Source organism: Sardina pilchardus, chromosome 13 (assembly GCF_963854185.1).
Source record: "Sardina pilchardus chromosome 13, fSarPil1.1, whole genome shotgun sequence".
NCBI classification, from domain to species: domain Eukaryota; kingdom Metazoa; phylum Chordata; class Actinopteri; order Clupeiformes; family Clupeidae; genus Sardina; species Sardina pilchardus.
In genome coordinates this window covers 18627148-18650029 of record NC_085006.1, presented here as the reverse complement: position 1 = coordinate 18650029, position 22882 = coordinate 18627148, and the positions used below count along the sequence as shown (strand labels likewise).

General features: G+C 43.6%; 2 protein-coding genes across 3 annotated transcripts in view; both read right to left on the bottom strand.

The window, feature by feature from the left end:
* fndc3a (fibronectin type III domain containing 3A) overlaps positions 1-14163 on the bottom strand; it is a 70016-nt gene extending 55853 nt beyond the window's left edge. Inside the window, exons 1-2 of one of the 2 annotated variants that reach the window (XM_062552083.1) lie at positions 13781-14163; positions 6127-6277 (exon numbers count right to left, since the gene is read on the bottom strand). In XM_062552083.1, coding sequence (XP_062408067.1) covers positions 6127-6237 — 111 coding nt within the window. In that variant the 5' untranslated portion in view covers positions 6238-6277; positions 13781-14163. Of the gene's footprint in view, positions 1-6126; positions 6278-7356; positions 7668-13780 lie in introns of those variants that run through there. The other variant, XM_062552082.1, reaches the window with a different exon arrangement.
* Positions 14164-19180: 5017 nt separating this feature from the next.
* cysltr2b (cysteinyl leukotriene receptor 2b) lies at positions 19181-22815 on the bottom strand. Its single transcript, XM_062553246.1, has 2 exons — positions 22730-22815; positions 19181-21831 (listed from the first exon to the last, which is right to left on the bottom strand). Exon 2 carries the CDS (start codon positions 21822-21824, stop codon positions 20781-20783), a length of 1044 nt encoding a protein of 347 aa, XP_062409230.1. The 5' UTR covers positions 21825-21831; positions 22730-22815; the 3' UTR covers positions 19181-20780.
* Between the last annotated feature and the right edge of the window lie 67 nt (positions 22816-22882).

The window sequence follows — 22882 nt, the reverse complement described above, 5'->3', positions numbered from 1 at the left end:
CTCTCCCTCTCTCTCTCTCTCTCCCTCGCACTCTCTCTCTCTCCCTCTTTCCACGTCTCTTGCCCTTTTCTCCATCGCTCCTTCTCTGCCTCTTCCAGCTCTGCTCCTCTCTTTCGCCGAGTCCACCGCCAGTCCGAGCCTGCCCACACTCTCCCGGCCGGCATTGCAAAAAAAATATATGGCTTGGCCTTGCCGAGTGAGCGAAAAAAAAAAAAAAAACGACCGAGGTGGTTCCCATCCGCCCCCCTGACGACGGCGGTGTCGGCGGTGGCGATGGCGATGACGACGCCGCTTTCACTTACAACACCGCCGTGGGTTGAGCACTCTGCACAAAGCTGATCATGCAAATGCGCCTACGCCAGCGACAGGCTTTCACAAGCGAACACAATATCGATGCACCCAAACCCAATTTCAGCTTCCGCCTCCTGGGATCCACTCAGAGTTAGCTGCGAGAGCGGCGCAGGAGGAGGTTTAGAGGAGATGGGGAGGTGGGGAGTGGGGGATGGAGGGGGGGTCGGAGTGGAGGTGCTGGGTGATATGGATCAGGGAGTATTAGACTAAGAGGATGACTATTGGGCTGAGGTTCGGCAACATGAGGTGAGACACGTATTGCGGGTCAAATGGTGACTCTAGGTGACTACAGAAGGCCGTTTGGAAGAGACAGGATCGACGGAATGGCGTAAGGGCGCAAGGCCCATATCGATGAACAGCCTCTTTTGTGTCCGCGATGCAGAGCGGAAAAAATTCTCCACTACTAAGCCGATGTGTGGTCAGCCACTGTTGGGTGGGGGGGGGGGGGGGGGGGGGGGCACTACCCTACCACCATTAGATTAACCTCCACCCCCTCATGGTGGATTCGGCCAGTTTCCTTTTTTTCCCTCCGTTCCACAAGGTGATAAGTTAGACTCCCACAGGAGAGGGGGAGAACCATTGCTATGGTAACGTTGCTTAGTTCGAGAGAGAGAGAGAGAGAGAGAGAGAGAGAGAGAGAGAGAGAGAAAAAGAGATAGAGAGAGATGGATGAAGGAAGAGCATCGAAAAGCACAGGCAGCCCTGGAGGTGGGTAGGTGGGCTAAAATGACAAAGAAAAGCAGAGAGAGAGAGAGAGAGAGAGAGAGAAAGAAAGAGCAGGAAAAGAGAGATAGAAAGGAGATTAACATCTGACAGTAAGGCAGTGTGTGTGTGAGTGTGTGTGTGTGTGTGTGTGGGGGGGGGGGTCCTCTGGAGACGTAGGCGTAACTCAGATGACGGGCAGTCGGGGTGACGGCCTGTGACGCATGGGGTTAGCATGTTACACACCCCATACAATACAATGTCCCCACGGAGCCCTTGCTGAGTGATTGGCCGCGGCAGTGTACCCCAGGGCTGGGCTCTCTCGGCCTCCGGCCTCTGCCCTCACTCACCCCTCCTGTCAGTCACCCTCCCCGGCCCCTCCGCTGAGAGAGAGAGAGAGAGAGAGAGAGAGAGAGAGAGAGAGAGAGAGAGAGAGGCGTGTGTGGGGCTGTGGTCAGCGGTCAGTGGTCAGCGGTCAGTGGTCTGCCATGGCAGCGTTTCGGAGACCTGTGTAAGGGGGACGTCGTGGGGAGGTCTGCACTGAACGCTACATTACTGTACGTACGGACTCAATCAATGCACTATTGGTCCCACTGGATCAGATTTGCTTACAGACTCTCCACACATAAATACATTTAAAAAAAATAATAAATAAAAATAAAAAACGCACAACCACGCACAAAAACACACTTTGTTTGGTCTGCCTTGACATTTCTAAACTGCCTTCAGAAGGAAGCATAATAGGCTCTGTGGCAGAAAGCAACACCGAAGGCAAACACACACAAACACAGCACAGCACTCTGAACTGCAAACAAGGCCTGAAGCCTGCAGCACCAATTTCAAAGCAAACCATGTCAAAACCCACAGAGACCACAGAGAGAGAGAGAGAGAGAGAGAGAGAGAGAGAGAGAGAGAGAGAGAGAGAGAGAGAGAGAGAGAGAGAGAGAGAGAGAGAAAGGGGTGTGGGGGGGGGGGGGGGGAAATGAAACACATGAAAGCATACACAGTATAATGTGATGCACAAAATGGCATGTGTGTGTGTGTGTGTGTGTGGCCCTGTTAATGTCCTACCAGATGTTTACAAGAGAGGTTTAAGTGGGAAGAGGTAAAGCTGGACACCTGGACTATTAACTAAAGTATCGATAAACAACCACATGATTCATTCACTCCCAGCACCACTTCCTTACAAAAAGGTTTAGGCAAGAGAGAGAGCGAAACAGAGAGGGAGAGGGAGAGGGAGAGGGAGAGAGAGAGAGGGGAAACAAAAAGGAGTGACAGAGTTAGGAGAAAAAGGTGCACGAGAGAGCAGAAGGTAGGTCGGTCCTGTGTTAGTTTGTGTGTGTGTGTGTGTGTGTGTGTGTATGTGTGTGTGTGTGAGAGAGCGTGTGCGTGCTTGTGTGTGAAATAGAAAAACAGGGTTGAGGGGAGAGAGGCGGAAATAGAGGGTGGGAGAAGGAAAGGGGAAAAAAGGGGTGAATGATGTAAATGGATGGAAACTGTGAATCACACGTCACGCTCGCCACTTCGTTTGAGAAGCAGAAAGGGAAAAAGCCACCGTCCATTGTGCATGTGTATGTGTGTGTGTGTGTGTGTGTGCGTGTCTGTGTGTGTCTGTGTGTGTGTGTGTGTTTGTGTGTGTGTGCTTGGACTTGCATCATGTGGACGCCAGTTGGAAGAGATAGAGAGAGGTGGTGATGTGGAAAAAGAGAACACACACATAGGCTGACGAGTATGAGCTCTTCAAAGGTCAGCAATGGAGGGGTCATCTATCGCCATGGATACTCGTCACTGTCACCCCCACACAGAATCCTTCTGCAAGCACCGTGCACCACACAAACACACACACACACACACACACACACACACACCTCTAACCTCACTCTCGTGGTGTCTGGCCACTCGGTCGAGGACCCCAGCCGTCATTGCATTTACTCTCTTTCTGTCAAGCACTCAACGAGAGAGCGGGGAGGGGGGGGGGGGGTGAAGAGAGAGACAGACTGACAGAGAGGGAGGGAGAGAGAGACAGAGACAGAGAGGGAGAGAGGGAGAGAGGGAGAGAGAGAGAGAAAGAGAGAGAGAGAGAAAGAGAGGGAGAGAGAGAGAGAGACAAAGAGAGAGAGAGAGAGAGAGAGGGAGAGAGAGAGAGGTCCACCCAAAGACTCGCCCACATCCTGTGTGAGCTACAGCAGGAATACATGGTCATGGACAGAAATGCCAAGGTCCATCTAAGTCAGACGCCCACACACACAAATACAAACACACACACACACACACACACACACACACACAAACACACACACACACCAAACACACACACACACACAGCAATTAACATCAGGTCTGCCCTTTTAACACCCAGTAAAGGGTAATTATGGTTCTAATTTCGCTGTACATGCATGACATGGAATGCATCACACAACCGTCGTCATATCAGCCCCCTCAAAGGCTTTGCACGCCTTCCAGTGGGTGGAGGTAAAACAGGAGCACGGGAGAGGAGGAGAGGAGGAGAGGAGGAGAGGAGGAAGGGGGGATTGGAAACAGGGGGTGGGATTGGAAACGGAGGGAGGGAGGGTCACAATGTCTTTGTATCCAGTCAGCCAATGAGAGGGCCAGCCTTACGCCACAATCGCCCACGTCACCGAGGCTCCCGCATCCCCGTAAATCTGCATGTGCAGGGAGAGCCTCTGATCCGTGTCCTTCATCAGGCTGTGTGCGCGCGTGTGTGTGCTTGTGTGCCTGTATGTCTCTGTGTGTGTTTGTCTGTGTGTACGTGTGTGTATGTATGTGTATGCGTCTGTGTGTGTTTAGCTACTACACAGACCACCTTTTTATGAACGATGCTGTAGTAGAGTTGCATTGATGCCTGAGACCTGGTGCCGAGAGGTTTGTGAGGTTAAGTGTGTGTGTGTGTGTGTGTGTGTGTGTGTGTGTGTGTGTGTGTTGCACACATTCAGACAGGGGAAGTCAGGTAACTGGCGCACAGGGTTAAGAGGCTAAATGTGCACCATTAAAACACACACATCCGCCACTGGCTAAGGCCCAAGCCACAGTAGGTGGCTGGAGAGGGGCTTCCATTGAGCTCCAACTCTCCGGCGGAAATGAAAGGGCTAACTAAACATAAAAAAAAGCTTGTCTATATATCATGACTCATGCGCTGTAGGATAAGTCTGTTATATGCCTAGGCTTGCTAATTAGCAGCAATATAACTTAAAAAGCAGGAAAGGGAAAAAGGCTGATTGCATTTGATGCACATTTGTAACTGATCCAACTATTCACTTTAGCCAAAAGGCAAGGCGCCACATTTGGGGGGGGGGGGGGGGGGGGGCAAACCCTCTCTATGGCTCCATCACGACAGCAGTCACAACCACAGAACAAATTAAACTCAAACACACCGCATTTACACTAAATGATCAAAGACGTGACCCCATAAAAACACAAAGCCCATTTGCACCCATATTTAAACATGTTAATGTCAATTTCATGTTAAGAAAAAAGGAAATCCTTTTCTCTGAAAAAAAAAAAAAAACTGTTTTGCATTCCAAAAAAAAAAAGCAGCCATAGCAACTCAATGTGGCCCGTAACTTTAACCAAGCAGACTTTCTCCTCCGGTGGATGAACTGGTGGGAAAATGAGGACATCTGCCCTGCAGCGGCGCCTTTCTCACCCTAACAGATAGCTGGCAACAGCGGCGAGGACCGATGTGCAGTGCGTCAGCCCATAATTTATCATTCGTCAAAACCACCACCGTCACACCAAGGCCGTGTACTCCGAGAGGCAGTCAGAGCCCCACGGCAACACACCAGGGTTGCCATGACCCCCGGGTTACAGTAACCCCGGTTACCATGACGCCCCCTTTAAAAAAAAAAAAAAAAAAAAAAAAGACAGAAAGACAACTGCTACTATCTACCATCTCTACCACCACCACCCCCTAGCGCCTCACCAATGTCAAGTGCTGCCAGCGCCTTGACAAGGGGCAGGAATCAAACCTCTGCCCATCAGCGAGAGTCCTGATGTCAGTTGCTGAGAGGCAGGAGATGTGCTGCTTCTCGAGAAAAATGAGAAATGGAAAAACCCATTTGGGTCAGGCAGGCCACAGTGCCACATCCATCAGACATCAGAGCAGACATCTGGATGAGTTTTTTTTTTTTTTTAATTTGGTGGGGCGGAGTGGGGGAGGGGGGGGCCCTGCTTTAAGGGAGAACCACAGACCAACTGACATCAGAGCTGTGACTTAGTTTCAGCAAAGATTGAAAAATGAAACGCACTTCTGTTAGTTGAAAATAAATGTCTAGAGATTAACAAGAAACAGGAATGCCAAAAGTAACATACTGTCATTTCACACGCTATGAGACAACGATTTGGCAACAGACCAACAGTGTCCAGTCCAGTGGATCTGACACCACTTAACCCTAACCCTAACCCTTGCACGTTGTGAAGCAGTCCATGAACAGTCAACCTTGCTCCGACTCAGGACCCGTGAGTCATGATGACCCTTCACCCGAAACCAAGAGAGATCATGGAAGTACCTCTTTGCAGTACAGTACAGCTCACACAAACTTGCTCAAGCTTTTCTGGTGCTTTGTACAACAGTGCAGTGCAGTTTCTATCGGGCTTCGCCTCACCCAAATGTTAGCTACAAATACAAAATGCACGCCATGTCATCTCTGGAGCCCAAAATGCCTGAAAATGTGAAAACCCAACCTTTAAATGTGTGCACTACACCAGCAGGTGGAGAACAGCAGAAGGGCATCCTCTACACAATCGCTCACAATAATTTCCCCCGTCTGCATCAATGCACACTGCAAATGACCTCTCCATGCTGCTTCTTTCTCTCTCTCTCTCACACACACACACACACAGAGAGACTTCATTCTGGCAAAAGACTTTGTTTACAAACAGCCACACAAGGCAGACATAACAGAGGATTCACAACAGAGGCCTACACAGGGCTAGCTTCCAGCAACGGAAATCTATTCAGCAACGGCCAAAAACGAGTGCATTCAAAAGAAAAAAAAAAAAAAGATTCCCACATGGAGGAAGAGGAAGAGGAAGAGGAAGTGACATATGATTTACCTGCTGTGGGCCCTCTCCGTTGACCATGGCCGGGGGTGGGGGCGACTGGAGGAGTGGGAGCTCGGGGCTAAGCAGCTGGCCAGGCTCCAGTGGGGGGGTGTGGTCTGCCATGGCTCCCTCATTCACACCACGGACCAGGCACTCCCAGCTCCTGCGCGTGCGTACACACAAACACACACGCACACACAAACACACACACACACACACACACACACACAGACAGACAGATCCATCAGTCTCAATCAGATCAGTGCTATGACATCCATGTCTTACTCTCGACAAACACGACCACGGTCGCACACTCTAATATTACTATAATGACAATTCAGTGTCGTTGTAGCAATATTAGAGTGGCACCTAAGTGGAACCTCTGGGCGACTAGATGTTATTTTCATGTGCCGATTTGTGAGGGAAGTGAAGAAAGTGTCCCCCATTGTTTTTGGTTTGCAGGAAACATTGGCAGAAAATTCTGAGCAAACCTCAGCTCCTCCATTCATCTTCTTTTTTTGTCCTAAAGGCACAATTTTTTTTGTGAAAGGAGGGTACTGTCAAGAGAAACCAGCCTACAAACTGTACACATTACAAATAGACACGGGCTACATAGTCACATCAACAGTCATGACAGGTAGACATGAGGACAGCTAGACTATCGTATTCACACTACCGAAGCCTTGATGTCTTTTGAAAAGCCTCATACAGTTGCAATGAGTTCAAGTTTCAGTCTTTTTGAAGTTTGTTTGGTCAGATGCCTACTTCAGTTGGACTTATTTATAGAATTCAACCTAACAAAAGACAGACAAGGACGACAATAACATTTTGTTTTATAATGTGTCTATCTTTATCACGTGTGTACGTTTTTGTTTTGTTTTGTTTTTGTAATTACGTCTGGGTTTTTTGGCCTCATGACATGGTGAAACCATTACATAAAGCCCTTTTTACAGCCGTAAGGTTATCTAAGGAGAAACATTCTGACTGGACGATAACATGCAACCTCGTCATCAACTTTTTATGGTTTAGAGGACAAACAGTTCCCAGCATTTATTGGCGGAAGGTCAGTTCATGCGGAAAGAAATAGCATACAAATCACAAGACAAACCCAAACCTGAAAGTCCTCCTGCAAGCCAACACGTCATGGCAAAACTAGTCCCGATACACTTTCCCTGATGCTATTTTCCACTAAGTCAATCAAACATAAAGTAACCTTGAGCATGATGACATAGCGACTCATACCGTGAATTATAGCACTGGCCCTTCAGCATAGTCCTGGGATATTCCCCACAGCATTGGCAGCCCCCAACACCATGCAGAAGCCACAGAGGTACAGAGAGGTAGCTAGAGAGAGTATGAAGGAGAGAGAAAGATAGAGGGATAGAGGAGACAGAGAGAGAGGCAGCACATGTGTCCTTGAACCTAATTAGAATCTAGTGCATCGCTAAACCCGGGGGTGATCTGGCTTAACTGCTAGCCACACCCCCTCCTTAAGCTCAAACACTGCCAGGTTACAAGGTGCTGGTCAATGGACTCAAGCCCACTAAGACTAGGCTATATCTCCTGCCACAGCCTTATGTGAACTGACACTACTGGTTCGACCAAAATACCTATTGTTGCTGGCTTACCATGTTCCCCTGGCATTACAGACTTAGCATGCCATAGAGAAAGGCGAGGCAGTAATCAAATCTCCGGGAAACAGCCAAATGTGAAAACTGAAGAGTCCGTGTTCTGCCAAGTTTATCTCCAAACAAATGAAAGCCTTTACAAAAGCTGGTTACGGAGAGGTGTGACGCAAAACCTAGTGAGGTTGAGAGTCACAGTGGTCAAGACAACTGTTGCACACTTTATCCATCCACCGGAAAGTTTGTGATTATTTTGTATCTTGCAGTCTGAGCTTTAGGCCTGCCTATGAGAAGGATATGACATAAGAAGGCTTGCACTCATCCAGGTTTAAAGTGACATTACAACCCTAAATCAGGCTAATTAACTGGAACAACTCGCAATATAAATCTCTGCTTGACCATATATGGACATCAACTCATGTCTTCCAAAAGCTTTTCAACAACATTTGAAGATGGAGGCCACAAAAAGTAGCCTATTAGGCGCATTCTACATCATGTGGCCTATGCGGTCATGACAACAGTCCTTGGACTGAGAGCATATGGCAGTGCAACACCTACTGCCTTTTCAACTGAAGCTTATTTATCAGGAACACCAAAACAGACACAATAGCCAAAATCAGGTCTTAACCACATCATGCTACATATTTGTGGGTGCCTGTCTCTCCACACTGTTCATCCACCTGAATTTACAACTGCTGATATAAGAAGTAATGAAACTGAAACCCACACCTGCTCACTCACATCCCTACAAACTTTTCACAGACTGTTTGACAAAAAGATGACTGCACTTGATACAACAGACCAGAACGCCCTTATTAGTCAGTTACAGAATTGCATTGCCCTTTCTGAGTCAGAAACATTGCCAAACACAATCATTTATTTATCAAGCAGATACAGAAAAACTAGCATGCTTTTAACACTAGTGTCCTTGACTATTGCAACACTCTTTTTTCAGATCTACCAAAGAAAATTATCAATAAGCTAGACCATTTATAATGCTGTAGCATTCGTCTTAGAATGTGAGCACATATCAAACTGGTGCAAAACGGAGCCGTACAAATAAAGACTGGGTCAATGATTGATTGATTGTTTGTTTGATTGATTGAGCAAGCGATAAATTATCTAATCACTTCACAGTTTCGACATCCTGATGCAGGGAAACACATGTTTGACATCCTTCGGTCCTCAATAGGTACTTTCTACCTAATGGACCTTGGTTTGCGGTCTCACAAACAGTTAATGTGAGTATATACTAAGCTGGGAAAACACTTAAATACATTGACTCGGTTCTGGTATTTACACGTTTTCATTGTCTAGCCCCACTTCCACTACAAGATTGTTTAAAAAAAAAGGTCAATCCAGACAGGCGAACCACAGCAGACTCTAGAGGTGATTGCTTAGTTCCATAAATGTGTAGTGCCTTTGGACAAGCTGTATTCTCTTATAGAGCATCTAGATCGATACAGTAGATAGATAGATAGATAGATAGATAGATAGATAGATATACTTTAATCATCCCAAAGGGAAATTCTGTTGTTTCTCAAACCTGGAATACAATATCTAGTGCAATATGTGAACTGTCAACCCTTTGTAAGCAAACAAAACCTAAAACCATGGTTACTGAAAAATCATAACTCTGCGTGATTTGTACACTGATCATTTGTTTGCTTGTTGTGTATTGAATGTTTGTTGTTTGTTACTGTAATGTTGTTTTATGTATCAACCTGCCAAAGGGACTAAAGATGGAAATTAACCTCTGGCTATAATCTTACATATTTACATTTTTAATGTTATTAATATGTCACTGTTTTAAATAAATTAATTGCAATAACAAAAGATGCTACTGGGAATTGCACATTACCAAAGTAATTAATTACGAAATCGAGCATGTATTGAAAATATGAAGACGCTGGACTACCATGCTTCCTTTGACTGCAGACTGTTGGGCAAGACTTCCTACAGCTAATGATACCATCACTGATAGATTAACTGCTACACTGCACAGAATCGGTTCATTTCTAAATAAGGGATGTAGCATGCACGATTCCGGTGACGTAGCATCAGGCATAGTGGCCCTGACGAGATCCCTGAGAGTCTCAAGAAGTGGCAGTCACACGTCTGGGGCTCCACAGCCACTTGGCAAATGAGAGCTCTCGGTCACCATCTCTTCAACCACCTGATCTTGTGGGGCAAGAGGCACTCAGGTCAGCAAGGGTTAAGAGAGTCACACCACCAATACACAGGGTATTCTTAGCCCTTTTCCACCAAGATCCGGCTCCATTCCCATTTTCTCTACCTAACCATCGCCATGAGTAAACAAAACTAGTCATGCCAGCCTACCTTAACAGCATTCAGAGCCTCTCTGAGTTTGAGTTAATAAACATAGCTGCAAGCAGCAATGAGGGGGCCAAGCATAGACTGGAGTTGTCATGGCAACTCAATGCTGTTGCATCAAAAATATGGCTGTAAGCTGTCAGAGAAAGTTCCATATCTAGCAATCAAAGACTGCCGAGATATATGGTCGCTTCCTGCGGCTTCGTAATGGAATTCGATTGGCTGTGTTGGGTTTACGCTTGTGAAAATGGATTCAAAAATCAAGATGTATCTAAGGCTCAGTCTGAAGTTCATCTGTGCCAGGTTTTCATCACAAACAGACAATATCTGTGACCTGTAAAAATGATTTCGCGTTTTTGACAACATCCAAGATGACAAGAGCAAGATCGGTCATGTTGATGTCATAAGCTGGTATGCATCAGCCTTGGAAGCTCCCAGAGTATTGACGGACATCCCTAGTAAGTTGTAATAACAAACACATCAAGAGTTACAAGCCAAAATGCATTTATGCACAGGGGTCACCAAATTTGTTGAGCATACTGCTAATGGGATCAGAAGTCCATGTAATAAGTTTAGTGCCGATAACAGTTGACGAGATATGAGCTCACTTCCTGTTTGGTGGAAGACTTTTGTTAGGCATGGTCTGAACTGGTCTGCATCAAATGTAGTGAAGATTTGAGGAAAATGTGTCACCTGTGAAAGCTTCTCAGTGTTTTTGATTAAATCCAATATGGCAGCCAAATCCATCATGCCGTAAATCATAAGGTGTGTTGAACTTACATTTAATTGTCTGTGGCCTGTGTCAGCCTAAGGACCTCCCACAGTGTTGTCAGACACCAATAGAAAGTTTTAATTCCGTAGGCTACACATCAACAGCTACTGGCCAAAATGCATTTTTGCTTGTTGCAACGCCTGCTAGAGGTCAAAGTTCATCAAATATCTTGAGCGTCCTCCAAAATGAGGTCCTGAGTCTATATACGTAGTAAGACTGTTTTGATACATGAAAGTGTAGCGGAGACAGCTCACTTCCTGTATGTTTCCATTCTTGAATAAACTACATTTTAAAAAAATGACCAATAATAACTAATAGGCAATTTGTCAAGCCCCGGCACAGGGTTGTTAGGCCCGGTTACATAAGGCTTTAACATAAGACATGACAGGACATAATGAAAACTTGGGGATAGTTGTAAATTCCTATTTATTTCTAGAATCGATGTTTAATTCCATGTTTCTAATATATTTCATATCAGTCCTTATCACAACAAATACATAGCTCAAGTCTCTTTAATAAAGAAAACAACATTTAAGAGCTTAATTAATTGCATCCTTTTGTAGAACAACTCCTAGATTATACAAGTTTCATTCATTGAAACAATCCCAGGACAGGGATGGCTACGTTTCTGCTAGAATATCGTCCCAGAACATTTCTGGACATTTAAGTCTAACTTCAAGGTTGGAGAGATGCACCAAAGGGTGAGTGTGACCTAATCTCCTAACAGGCCAGTACTTCCTTCGTCTTCTTACAGTGAATAAACGGGGGCATTCCACCAGTCATCAGTGAATGAAACTTCTCTCAATCAAACTTCCCGTAAATGACCATTTTCAATATGCTGAGAATAATATCAATGCACAAGAATATGAAACATTGGAACGGTAAAATGGAATTTTCTTGAGAATCATGATGATGGAATGGTTATTTATAAAAGAAATGAAAACACTGAGGACAGGGGGAGGCATCTGGAGGTGTTTTTTTTTTTAACTATAGGACAAGAAAGTGAGAATTGAAAGAGCATGAGAGAGAAACCAGCACAAACATCTGCTTGTCTTTTCTTTGTGAAACCGACCATCACTAGATAACATAGCCTATGCAAATAAGCACCTGTAGCCATTTGTTTTACAGCAATGTCATATTAGACATCAATTCATTAGAGACAAGACAATTCATGCCTCTGGTGTAAAAGAAAGAAAGGCTTATTATTTATCATTTTTCGACAGTGCAAGGCATTTTCAGGTGGGTGAATGCACATATTCCACTACACTGACATTAAGCCAAGACTGACAATCCTGAAAAATAATAATTCAGCAAATATTTGCAAGGAAAATGATGGCCTCTGATCACAACCTCATGATTTTAGAACGTATTAGGAGCTTAGTGGTAGGTACTGTAGTGGTCTTCTTCCATTCATGGCACCACAGCCTGCACCAGGGTCCCAACCCTCTCAAACTCCACTCAAACTACTTGGATGAACTGAGTAGAAAGCCTTCATAGATGTATTATATATAACCTAAACCTACCTACTTCATGCAGAGAACTCCAAGACAACACAAGGAAAAGTTTACTGTAAGCCAGGCAGCATAATAGTAGACATTACAGGTAGCAGCTAAGCATTACATTTTGATCGTTAACTGTCTTGTGGAAATGTTTCAAATGAGTGGTAACCAGATGGTACAGTTTAATACATTACAATCATTGTCAATGAATTGCAATTGCATGCAACCAACGAGGGCTTTGCTAATCAAAGTTAAATAACAAGAGAAATGGTCATAGCATCTCACTATTCGTGACATTTATTGCGATACTAGAGGGCACTGTTAATTGCTGAGGCTGCAGACTTGAACTCTGCACGTCCACAACAGCTTTCAAATATGGTACTTAGCTAACTGTAGCTATCTATCCAATGTAACTTAAATGTCTGATCATGACTTTGCGAACTGTTTCCTGGTGTAGACATGCTTATGAGTCATTTTCAGACTAAATAGATGACTAGCATTACATGCATTTCTCACTTGAAAGTCATAATATTGGCAATCGCGTCATTATTTCTGTGTTGACGTGGACAAATAACATCACTGCTAGCAAGCTACCAAGTGAAAGAGTTCCTTACCTAGCTTTAACGGTAGTTAGCTTATACATTAGATTCATAATCAGATGATTTTAACTTTTTGAAGTTACGCGGATGTTAAAAAGTTAACATTTAATCCAGGGTATTGGTTTGTGTTTAAAACAAATAGCAAGGTAATGTGGTAAACGAACCCTATGGTAACACTCGCTAGCAGGCTAATGCTAAGCTTGTGCACAACTAGCTATAGCATACCACTTACTAAACAGCTTGCAAACTAAGTACATAGTCATCGATAGGTAGCTAACGTCGATGCCATATTGTTCGGTAACCAGTTAGTTGACTAAATAACACATCAATGCAAGCTAGCAATGTAACATTATGTTGTTTGGTGACTGCAACCACATAACTCGTTGGATTGCACCGCCAGCAAGCTGCTAGCAAATGTTGGTCGTCCATACACCTACAACAACATTACCAACGTGTCACTTTACTTTGGTTATTTAAATTAATTGGCTGTAGTAACAGTCTATCCTGAGCCTAAAATTACAAGTAACATGAAGTACATACTACAAAGTAAACCTCCATGGGACGTGACATGCTGTGCTAATTTGGTTAGGTCTAATTTTGCAATCTAACTACCTAATGTTAGCGATTGGCAGCTCATTTTGGCAGATCGGACAATATTAGTTTAGACATCGACACTGGGTAACAAGCCTGTCTAGCCTGTCAGCCAGCTACAACTACTACAGAGGCTAACAATAAGTCAAGCGTCCAGTTTCAGCTTAGCGAACGAAGGCTGTGACAATTTGATACCAATGATTGCTGACTTCGTAGCAGCTAAGGGAAACGTTTTTTGCTACTCACCACAGCTGTTTCTCGCTCGAGCCTTATTTGCAAGAACACAAATAATACTGACTGCTGTATGACTGAATTTAATCTGTCAGTGTATCGAAAACTAGCCTCCTCGCATTCACTTGGATAACTAGCTAGCAAGCTAACGATACGTGGCTTCTTAAGCACTCTTAATACATTTCTCGACTGTCTTCCCAATCCTGGAGTTTGTGATATGTGACATCATAGAGATGATCCTGGAAAACTATATAATGATGACTGAAAAGGATTTTCCAATCCCGAAATCAACTGTCAATGAGTCTCGCTAAATTCTAGCTACAATTGTAAATCTCTCTGCATGTTAGTGCACAGGGCCCTTTAACCATCTGTGTAAACGCCATCCACAAGAATGTACACAAAGCCTAGTGCGCATGCGTATCGGGATAGTGAGGGTTATGGTGAGACTCTGGGTTATGGGATAGCAGACGTTTTGTCCAAAGTGACAGATAAAAATAACAACAATACAATACGTGATGTAACACTGAACAAATGTAAAAAGTTGGTCGGCCTACATTTGGGAGAATAGCAATAATAAACAATGTAAATTAAATCAATAGCCTAATGAAAATAAACAACGAAAATAATAGGCTGTCCATTCAATCAATCAATCAATCAATCAATCAATCATATAATGACATGATAAGGCTACATGAAGGAGAATAGCAATAATAAATAACAATCAATTCAATCAACGGCCTAATGAAAATACATAGTCTACTATGCTATTACTATACCAGAACCCATAAGAAGCGCTAAATAAACTAAGTACATGTTGAACAGTATGCCTTTACCCCTCTTGAAATATCCCAAACTATTAACCATCATCATAACTGTAACCAAATATGACACGTAGACTAATTAGGACGCTGACTTGGGAAAGTCCATCAGACAAATTGCAACGTCATCTGAACTGACAGTTACCCCACTAAACTGACCTACCTAAGGCCATATCTAGCCTACATCTAGATTACAGCCTTTAAGACAGAAGGTAAGCTGTCACATTTGGCTGTCCATACTCGGGACAATTTCTGATAGGCTACAGACTATGACACAATGACAAATGTTATGTCGTCATACCTCTTAATTTCCTGCAGAGGGCGCAATTTACTCATTAAAACCAGAGCGGTATTAAAACTTTCAAAATAATGATCTAGTAGTCACATTCAAGGTAGGCTTGAGATAAAGATGAACCTTTTGGTTTGTAGAAGTACACTGTATAAGTTAAGAACCCATGCTAAAGTGGACTACAAAGAGGAATAAAGATCATCTTTTGGAAATGTATCTTAATCTCTTAATTAAAAATATATATTGTGAATGAATCATATATCACAAATGAATATTAGAGCACCTTTTGATTGTTAGAACACCTTTCTGACTAATTTGAGTGGAGACTGGAAGCCAGTCTCCTTGTTCAACATCAATGTGTGACGTCCTCACAAATGCACTTCTGGAGGAATGGTCAAAAATTCCCATAAACACACTCATTGTGGAAGGCCCTCCCAGAAGAGTCGAAGCTGTTATGGCTTCAACATCATATTAAACCCTGTGGATTAAGAATGGAATGTCACTTAAGTAGACTTTTACAGGAAAATTTTGTTTGGTCCTGGGGGCCACTCCACCCCCGACTATAAATTGCACAACTAGGAGATAAAAACAAGTTGACAAGTGTTTGCGGAGAGATGCAGAACTGGCGGTCATATTTTGAACAGCCATGTGGTACATCTAGTTTCCCAACTATTAGCCAAGGTTTATACATTGATTTTGCTAAATTTCTTCAGCTGAGGTTAATCACACTGACAGTTAATAAGGTATTATATTTGTTACACTTCTTGAACTACTACTTGAACAATAACCATAATAAATCCAATCATCATCACACATTCTCTGTCAAAATAGACCTTGTTTCTTTTCAAATAAACATTTATGCCAGCTAGCACTGTGTATATATTTTCATTGAACATACACATGAACATATGCATTCCTATAACACAGGCACTTCATAACAAAGCTTGTGAATCTCTGGGGCATTTTCACTTCTCTGCGAGTAAGAGCATCAACATGGGGATGACCCCTGAGCAAACGTCTCATGGTGTAGACCTTACAGCATGATCAACGCATTTGTTTTCTGAATCACCCACTGTCTGTGTTCTGCTTTCACCAGGTGGTGGTGTCTGCTTGGCTGGTGTGTACACTTTCACATATGTGGTGTTTCTGGAGTAGGCTTCCTGAGGATGACTCGACTACCAGGTTGTTACTATTCTAATTATCGTGTGAGGTGTCTGGTTAAATGTTGCTGTGAACTTATCTGTCTTGTCCTGTTTCAAAAGCACATCGTCTCCCACCTGCACTTGGGACGGTCTGGCTCTGCACCGCTCGTCAGCGTACACTTTGGACTTGCCGCACTTGGCCCTTGTGTTCAGCATCAGTGTTCCGGGCCCCCAGATCATTTTTCGGTGTACTATTGTCTGCCAGCTTTCCTCTGAGCTTTTGATTGAACAAGAGTCCGGCGGGGCTCCTGCCCATGGTGGAGTGGTCAATGGATCTGTAGATGGTGACGTATTTTCGCAGCTCCTTCTGCCAGTCGAGTCCCTCCGCCTGCACAATGCGGATCCGTTTCATGATCTGCGCGTTTTGCCTCTCGACTTCTCCATTCGCTTGTGCCCATTAAGGTGTTGTCTTCACGCGTTGTATGCCGTTCTCTTGACAGAAGTCTGGAACTGTGATGACAAGAACTGTGGCCCACAGCCACAGTCAGACCTGATAGAGACAGGCAGACCGTGGCGGCTGAAGATGTTCTCTAAACAAATCAAAGTCAGTTTATCTGTCGCATGATCTCGAACTCATAATCGGCTGTAGTCGTCTACAACTACCAGGATAGAATGTCCTGTTGGTAGTGGACCTAACAAGTCTGTGGCAATGTCCTGCCATGGTCCATCAGGGAGAACTGTGGGTCGCAATGGCTCTGGTAGGTCGGCCGCGCCACTAGTTGGCACCCGTGACATGATTTGACATATTTTTCTGTCGGCCCATACATTCCCGGCCACCACACCTTTCCCCTCAAATGTTGTTTTGTCCCTGCCCCGGCGGTGGCGCGGCTGGCTGGGGCACCTGCACCGTACGCTGGCGACCCGGGTTCGATTCCCGCCCCGTGGTCCTTTCCGGATCCCACCCCGACTCTCTCCCACTCACTTCCTGTCATTCTCTCTACTGTCCTGTCCAAATAAAGGCATAAAAAGCCCAAAAAATTATCTTAAAAAAAAAAAAATGTTGTTTTGTCCCTACAATGCCTAAGTGTCCTTCGTGAGCTAAGGTTAAAGCTCTGTTCTCTAGGGCATGTGGTAGGACAATCCGTGTCCCACTCAGCACTAACTGCCCAATGTTACAGAGTTCATTTGCGATACGGGCATAATGAACACTTTTCAAATCGGCCCGTCTATATCGCTTTTCTCACCTCATCCTCTGCGTAGGCTCTCTCTACACCTCCCTCATAGTGAGTGCCCTGGGCATCACCTGCACCACCACAAATTGCACGTATTCCTCTGCTCTGTGTTTGTGTGTCGGCTTCTTAGCAGTGTCCCCCCCAGGAGACGAGACAGAGGATCAGCAATGCTGTACTCTCCGGCTATGTGTATTCCTTGAAAGTCATAAGGTTGGAGGCGGAGCTCCCAACGCTCAATCCGGGCGCATGGCTTTGATCTGGGGCTATAGATCACCTCCAGGGCCGTATGATCTGTTACCAGGCCGAACCTCTTGCCATATACTGTATGTATGGGTATAGGTAGGCGTTCACATGCCCAAACCAGTGGCAGGGCCTTGCGCTCCGTTTCAGAATATCTCTTTTCACAGTCTGTCAGGCTCCTGCTCCCGTATATAGGCACCATAGCTCCCTGTTCCTGTATCAGAACTGCACCTACTGTATGCCCACTGGCCCTGCATCACCTATGACTTTTGTGGGGGCATCTTTGTCAAAGTATGCCATTGTGCCCACCTTGGCTAACTTCTTCTTGAGTGACTCGAATGCCACTGTCTGTTCTGGGCCGAAGACAAATGGCACATCTTTCTTGGACAGATTCCGCAGCGGCTCTGAGATGGCAGCGAACTGGGGTATGAATCTGCTGCTATACCCAGCCAATCGCAGGAAACTGCGGACCTCTGATTCATTCTCTGATTCGTATAATATAGTTATCCCTTTTACCTGCTTAGAAATGCACCACGTTTTATTTTGTCTCACCATACTTGGTCGTGTGACTACTCGTGTATCTGTATTTTAATAGGGGAAACATGGAGGTGTTTGGACACTTCTAACTTCATCTCTGTTTGGATCCTAATGAATGCATTGGGCTAAGTGCTATCAAAGTTGTGCCGTGCGCCAGAGCCATTTAGTGCACGCATTGAAACGTGAGAGGTATGTATCAACTCATCTTAATTGAGCGAATAACATACAGTAGTTTAATATGAAAAAATGGTGAAGTGTTCCTTTAATAATAGTGGAACGGCATAGTGAATTCAAATTCATCACTTTATTGAGTGTAAGATAGAGCAAGCCTTGCAGTGTGCGTTCCGCTGGGTGTAAGATAGGGCCCATAAAGTTAGTATACAGTTTGAACATTGAATGGAATATTTTGTTAGGATAAGTAGTGGGTAGTACCACTGCTAGAATGTTTAGGCCTGGCCTACACAGCCTTGTCCTTCAGGAAAGAAAGTACAAAGACAACGAGATGCAGTTTGCAATGTGATATGCAAAGTATAATATATAATATACTGGTGGTATGGACTGGATAGTGCCGTGTAGACAGTAGTATACAGTTGGTTTACAGTAATATAAGCTAAAATAAATATGTGCAGTGCTGATAAGAGCAGACTAAATATGGCTATGAATGAACATGTACAATGTGTATGTGTTCGCCTGTGTGTGTGCGTGCTTGTGCTTTATTTGGACTGTTCTTTGTTCCCCCTTTAAATTCCCCCTTTAAATTTAGGAGCTTCTTGTTTTGACAAGACTGAAAGGTAGCCTTGTAGCCTGGCTATCACCAGACCAAGCACAATCTTTAAAGATTGTACAGTCTGGAGATTATGCCCTGTATGTTCTACTGCGAGGCATGATCAATGGGCATAATTTAAATGACTCTATACGCATTTGGATAGTCCTTCACCCAATCAGACCAATGATCCGGGTGGGCTAGATAAGCCAGTTTGTCATTGGTCCCCACATTGGTCCCTGTAGTAGCCTCACTCTTTCTTGACTTGTAAAATGAAAGGCACAGACCTCTGCCTATCTCACAAGGATGTCTTTAAAAAAAAAAAAAAAAAAAATGGGTTCATGCTCTGCGTATTCTACGCGCTTCCACTAAGTTTCACATTTGTACTGGTAGTTTGTGTGTAACGCTAATGACAATGAAACAAACAAACCCACAAACAGCAGAGGTAATGACACCAACTGTCATGTTATATAAATACATTACACAAATGAACACATTTTCAATTGTTTTGCTAAATATTAGTGACTTTGTTTTATCTGTAATAGAATGATAGACATGTCATTCAGAAGCACGCCCTCTTATGACATAAATGTGTGGTACTAAATACCATGCCAGTGCATGCATACATAAATGAAGATGTTACATTTACTGTAATTTAATAAACAAAAACATCTCAGGAAGCTAGATACAGCTCTATTGAAGCAACATCAGTTAACTGTTGACTAGCAGGTAAGTTTGACTGTAATCATTAAAGTAGCCACTTCATGAGTTTCAAGAGTAATGCCGTAAATGCCATAATAGCAGCAAAATAAAATGTCAGTATAAGGCCTCATGATACATATACATAACAATATATTGTCCATTGGCTATTTGTGTAATGATGAACTATATCAACAGGCTAGAAATCCAAAAAGTTGCATGAAAGTTAATTGGTGAGACTGTGGTACATGATAATCAATTGGTGAGACTGGTTTTAAAGCTGCAACAAACAGTGACTCATATGTAGATCACAGAAGTACAGAAACACACACTCCAAAACATTACTCTTTTTTTTACTAATTAAGGAAGTGTCATACAAAGCAAATTGTTTTGCTTAGTGAATAACGTATTTGTAGCCTACTACTTATGAGACATTTAATTGAACAGTATTTAAAAAAAAAAAAAAAAACAGAATACAATGTGTTAACATTTTTCAGTCGAAACAAAATGGGAGCTTAAAAGTCTTGTCTGATAGGGGCACTGAAATGTGGCCCTTGGAACAAAGCCCAGATACACTCACTAACAGGCAGGCTACATTGGGCACGCAACTGAAGCATTCCATCCGTGTAACATCTGCTGCGCTGCAACAATTAGCCTAGTGGAACTGGCTACAGATGTGATAGCGGCGTGTACAATCCAAAAAAAATAGACCAGTCTTCCTTTTCTTTTTTTTTAAAGTATATTTTTTGGCCTTTATCATAGAACAGTGAAGACGTAGACAGGAAACAAGTGGGAGAGAGAGATGGGGTGGAATTGGGACATGACCGCAGGCCGGATTTGAACCTGGGTCCCCGTGGGCACTCGGACCCGTACATGGTACGAGCACTGTAGCCTGCAGCGCCATAGTGCCCCCAACAGACCAGTCTGCTAAAGCTATTTCTACATTACGCAGAATTGATTGCTTCAGTTGCAGAGCTGGTGTAGCCTGGGCTTAAGACACCTCACTTTGCATTTCCTCCTCCCTTCATGCATTCCTTGGTATCGGTGTTGAACATGTGAATACTGGTGTTAAAGTCGTGTCGCTGTTTCAGCATGTCCCTGATGAAGTGTATTGCCACTGCATTAGTCAGGCTTCTCCTATAAAGACTTTTTCTTTTCTTTTCCCACACTTGTCATATACAGGTACTGTATCTTCAACTTTTAAACCACAATCCCTGCTGCTCCAACTGTCAGACCTGCCTCAACCTGGGAGGCATGCATTCCACCAATTCCAATCTTTTTTTCAACAAACTTCATCATTGGGTACTTAACAATTGCATCTCTGTTTTAGCATTTGCAACATTAACACTATCCCTCTGTGTGCTGTTATGTTTTTGTTTTTGTTTTTGTCTTTGACTTTTTATTCTCCAGAACTTTCGGAAATTCTCTCCTACGAAAATGTACAGGAGTGGATCCAGACAGCTGTTTGCCGAGGCCAGACAGTGTGTGATGACTGCAGCTTTACGGACTCCTATTATGTATCCACATGAGCCCCTGGTTCCATTTGTGCACAGATCCCATTCAGCGTGCAAAAAGACAGACCGTGCCACATGGTAGGGCAAAAAACAAGCCAGGAAGATGACAAGCACAATGATGACGAGGGAACATGACTTTTTGTATTGGTGCCTTTGAGTTTTCATAATGTTTTGCTTCAAGAGGCGATGCACCACAAATATGTAACATACGAGGATGACCAAAAAGGGAACGAGGAAACCCAGCAACAATGCCCCATAGTTCATGATGACAATGGTGTTCAATAAGGTTGCCTCTGGTTCCACAAGCTCCAGGCATTTCACCTTCTCCCCATCTTGTTTTGAGCCACCAAAGAGGTTCGGAATGGATGCCAAAGACACCAACAACCATATGCAGACACACACTAGCCAGGTGAAGCGATAATGCTGCTGACGGACATAGGTGTAGGGTTTGGTGATGGCAACATAGCGAATCACACTGAGAACCATGAGGAAGTACACGCTTCCATACATGTTGACATAGAATATATAGGACATAAAGCGACAGGTGACATCCCCAAAGACCCAGTTGGAGTCGTTGATGTAGTACGAGGCTCGAAAGGGCAGTGAGCAGATCAACATGAGGTCAGATACAGTGAGGTTCACCATGAACAGGTTGATCGATGAGAGAGTTCTCTCTGCTCTCCACATATTAAGGAAGACATACAGTGATATTAGGTTAGCTATGAGTCCGATGATGAACATGAGCAGGTATGCAGTTGGGTAAACATTCCGCTTGAATTCACTGATGGAGCAGTTCTGTCCATCTCCAATGCAGGACTGGTTCATGTTTGACCTATCAGAGCAATGAGAAAACATTACAACAAGGAAAACTTCAAGTAAATCATAAAGATCAAAATTAATCTGAATGCAGATGGCTTGTGTATTGATACATTTGAGTCAGACGTCATATTGTGAGATGTTTCGGAAATAGTTTGAACTGTCAGTAATGCTGAGTAATTCTGATATAATGCATTTACGAGCAGTTCCATGTTGCGTACAATTTGTCTTTGAAGAGGCTTTCGGAGGCTGATTCTTAGAACAGAACAGGATACTGACTATAGGCTAAAAAATAGGTCAAGCACCTAACAAAAAAGACTGACCTTTATTCTGAATGGAACTATTTCCTCATAGGGTGTTGAAAATCCCTTAACTATTTGATCAGTATGTTCACAGCAATCCAGACATATTTTGATTTCCTCGAGCTGTGCAAGCTTCTTGCAAGTCTAAATCTTCTCATCATTATAACAATGCACAAATTTTGCACAAAAATGTTCAGCTCGACAGTATACTCCTAGTCTAAATGTTAGTCTAAAGAGTCACAGAAATGTTTCTCAGCCCGAACAAGGTTCGATTGAAAGTTAAATCAATCACAGGCTGCCACTGAGAAATAAATTTGACGACAGAATTCAAAGATCCGGTTTTTGCCAGGCATTTCAATGGAATAGCTTTGTCAAGTCAAGTCGTTTATTTGTATTGGCCTAGCCCATTTTATACACAAAGGACATTCAATGTGCTTTACATAAACAAAAGCAGACAGAAATAGCAAATAGCAAAGTATAGAATGGCAACATTCAATTAATACTTTGAAAAGTAAATATCATAATAAAAATAAAACATAAAACACATAGGTAAAAATTCAAAATACTTAATCCAAGACATCCTCACGTTCAACATAAGTGTAGGCTACTTACCTTTAAAGAAGAGGAAGCTGTAAATGTCTTCTCAAAGGAAATCTCTTTTCAAAGTGTGAGAATGGGAGCGAGAGTAAGAGTGTGTTCACCAGACACAGACAAAATAGGAGGATGATAGAATCATTTCTGTCTCATGCGCTGAGGGGCGGACTT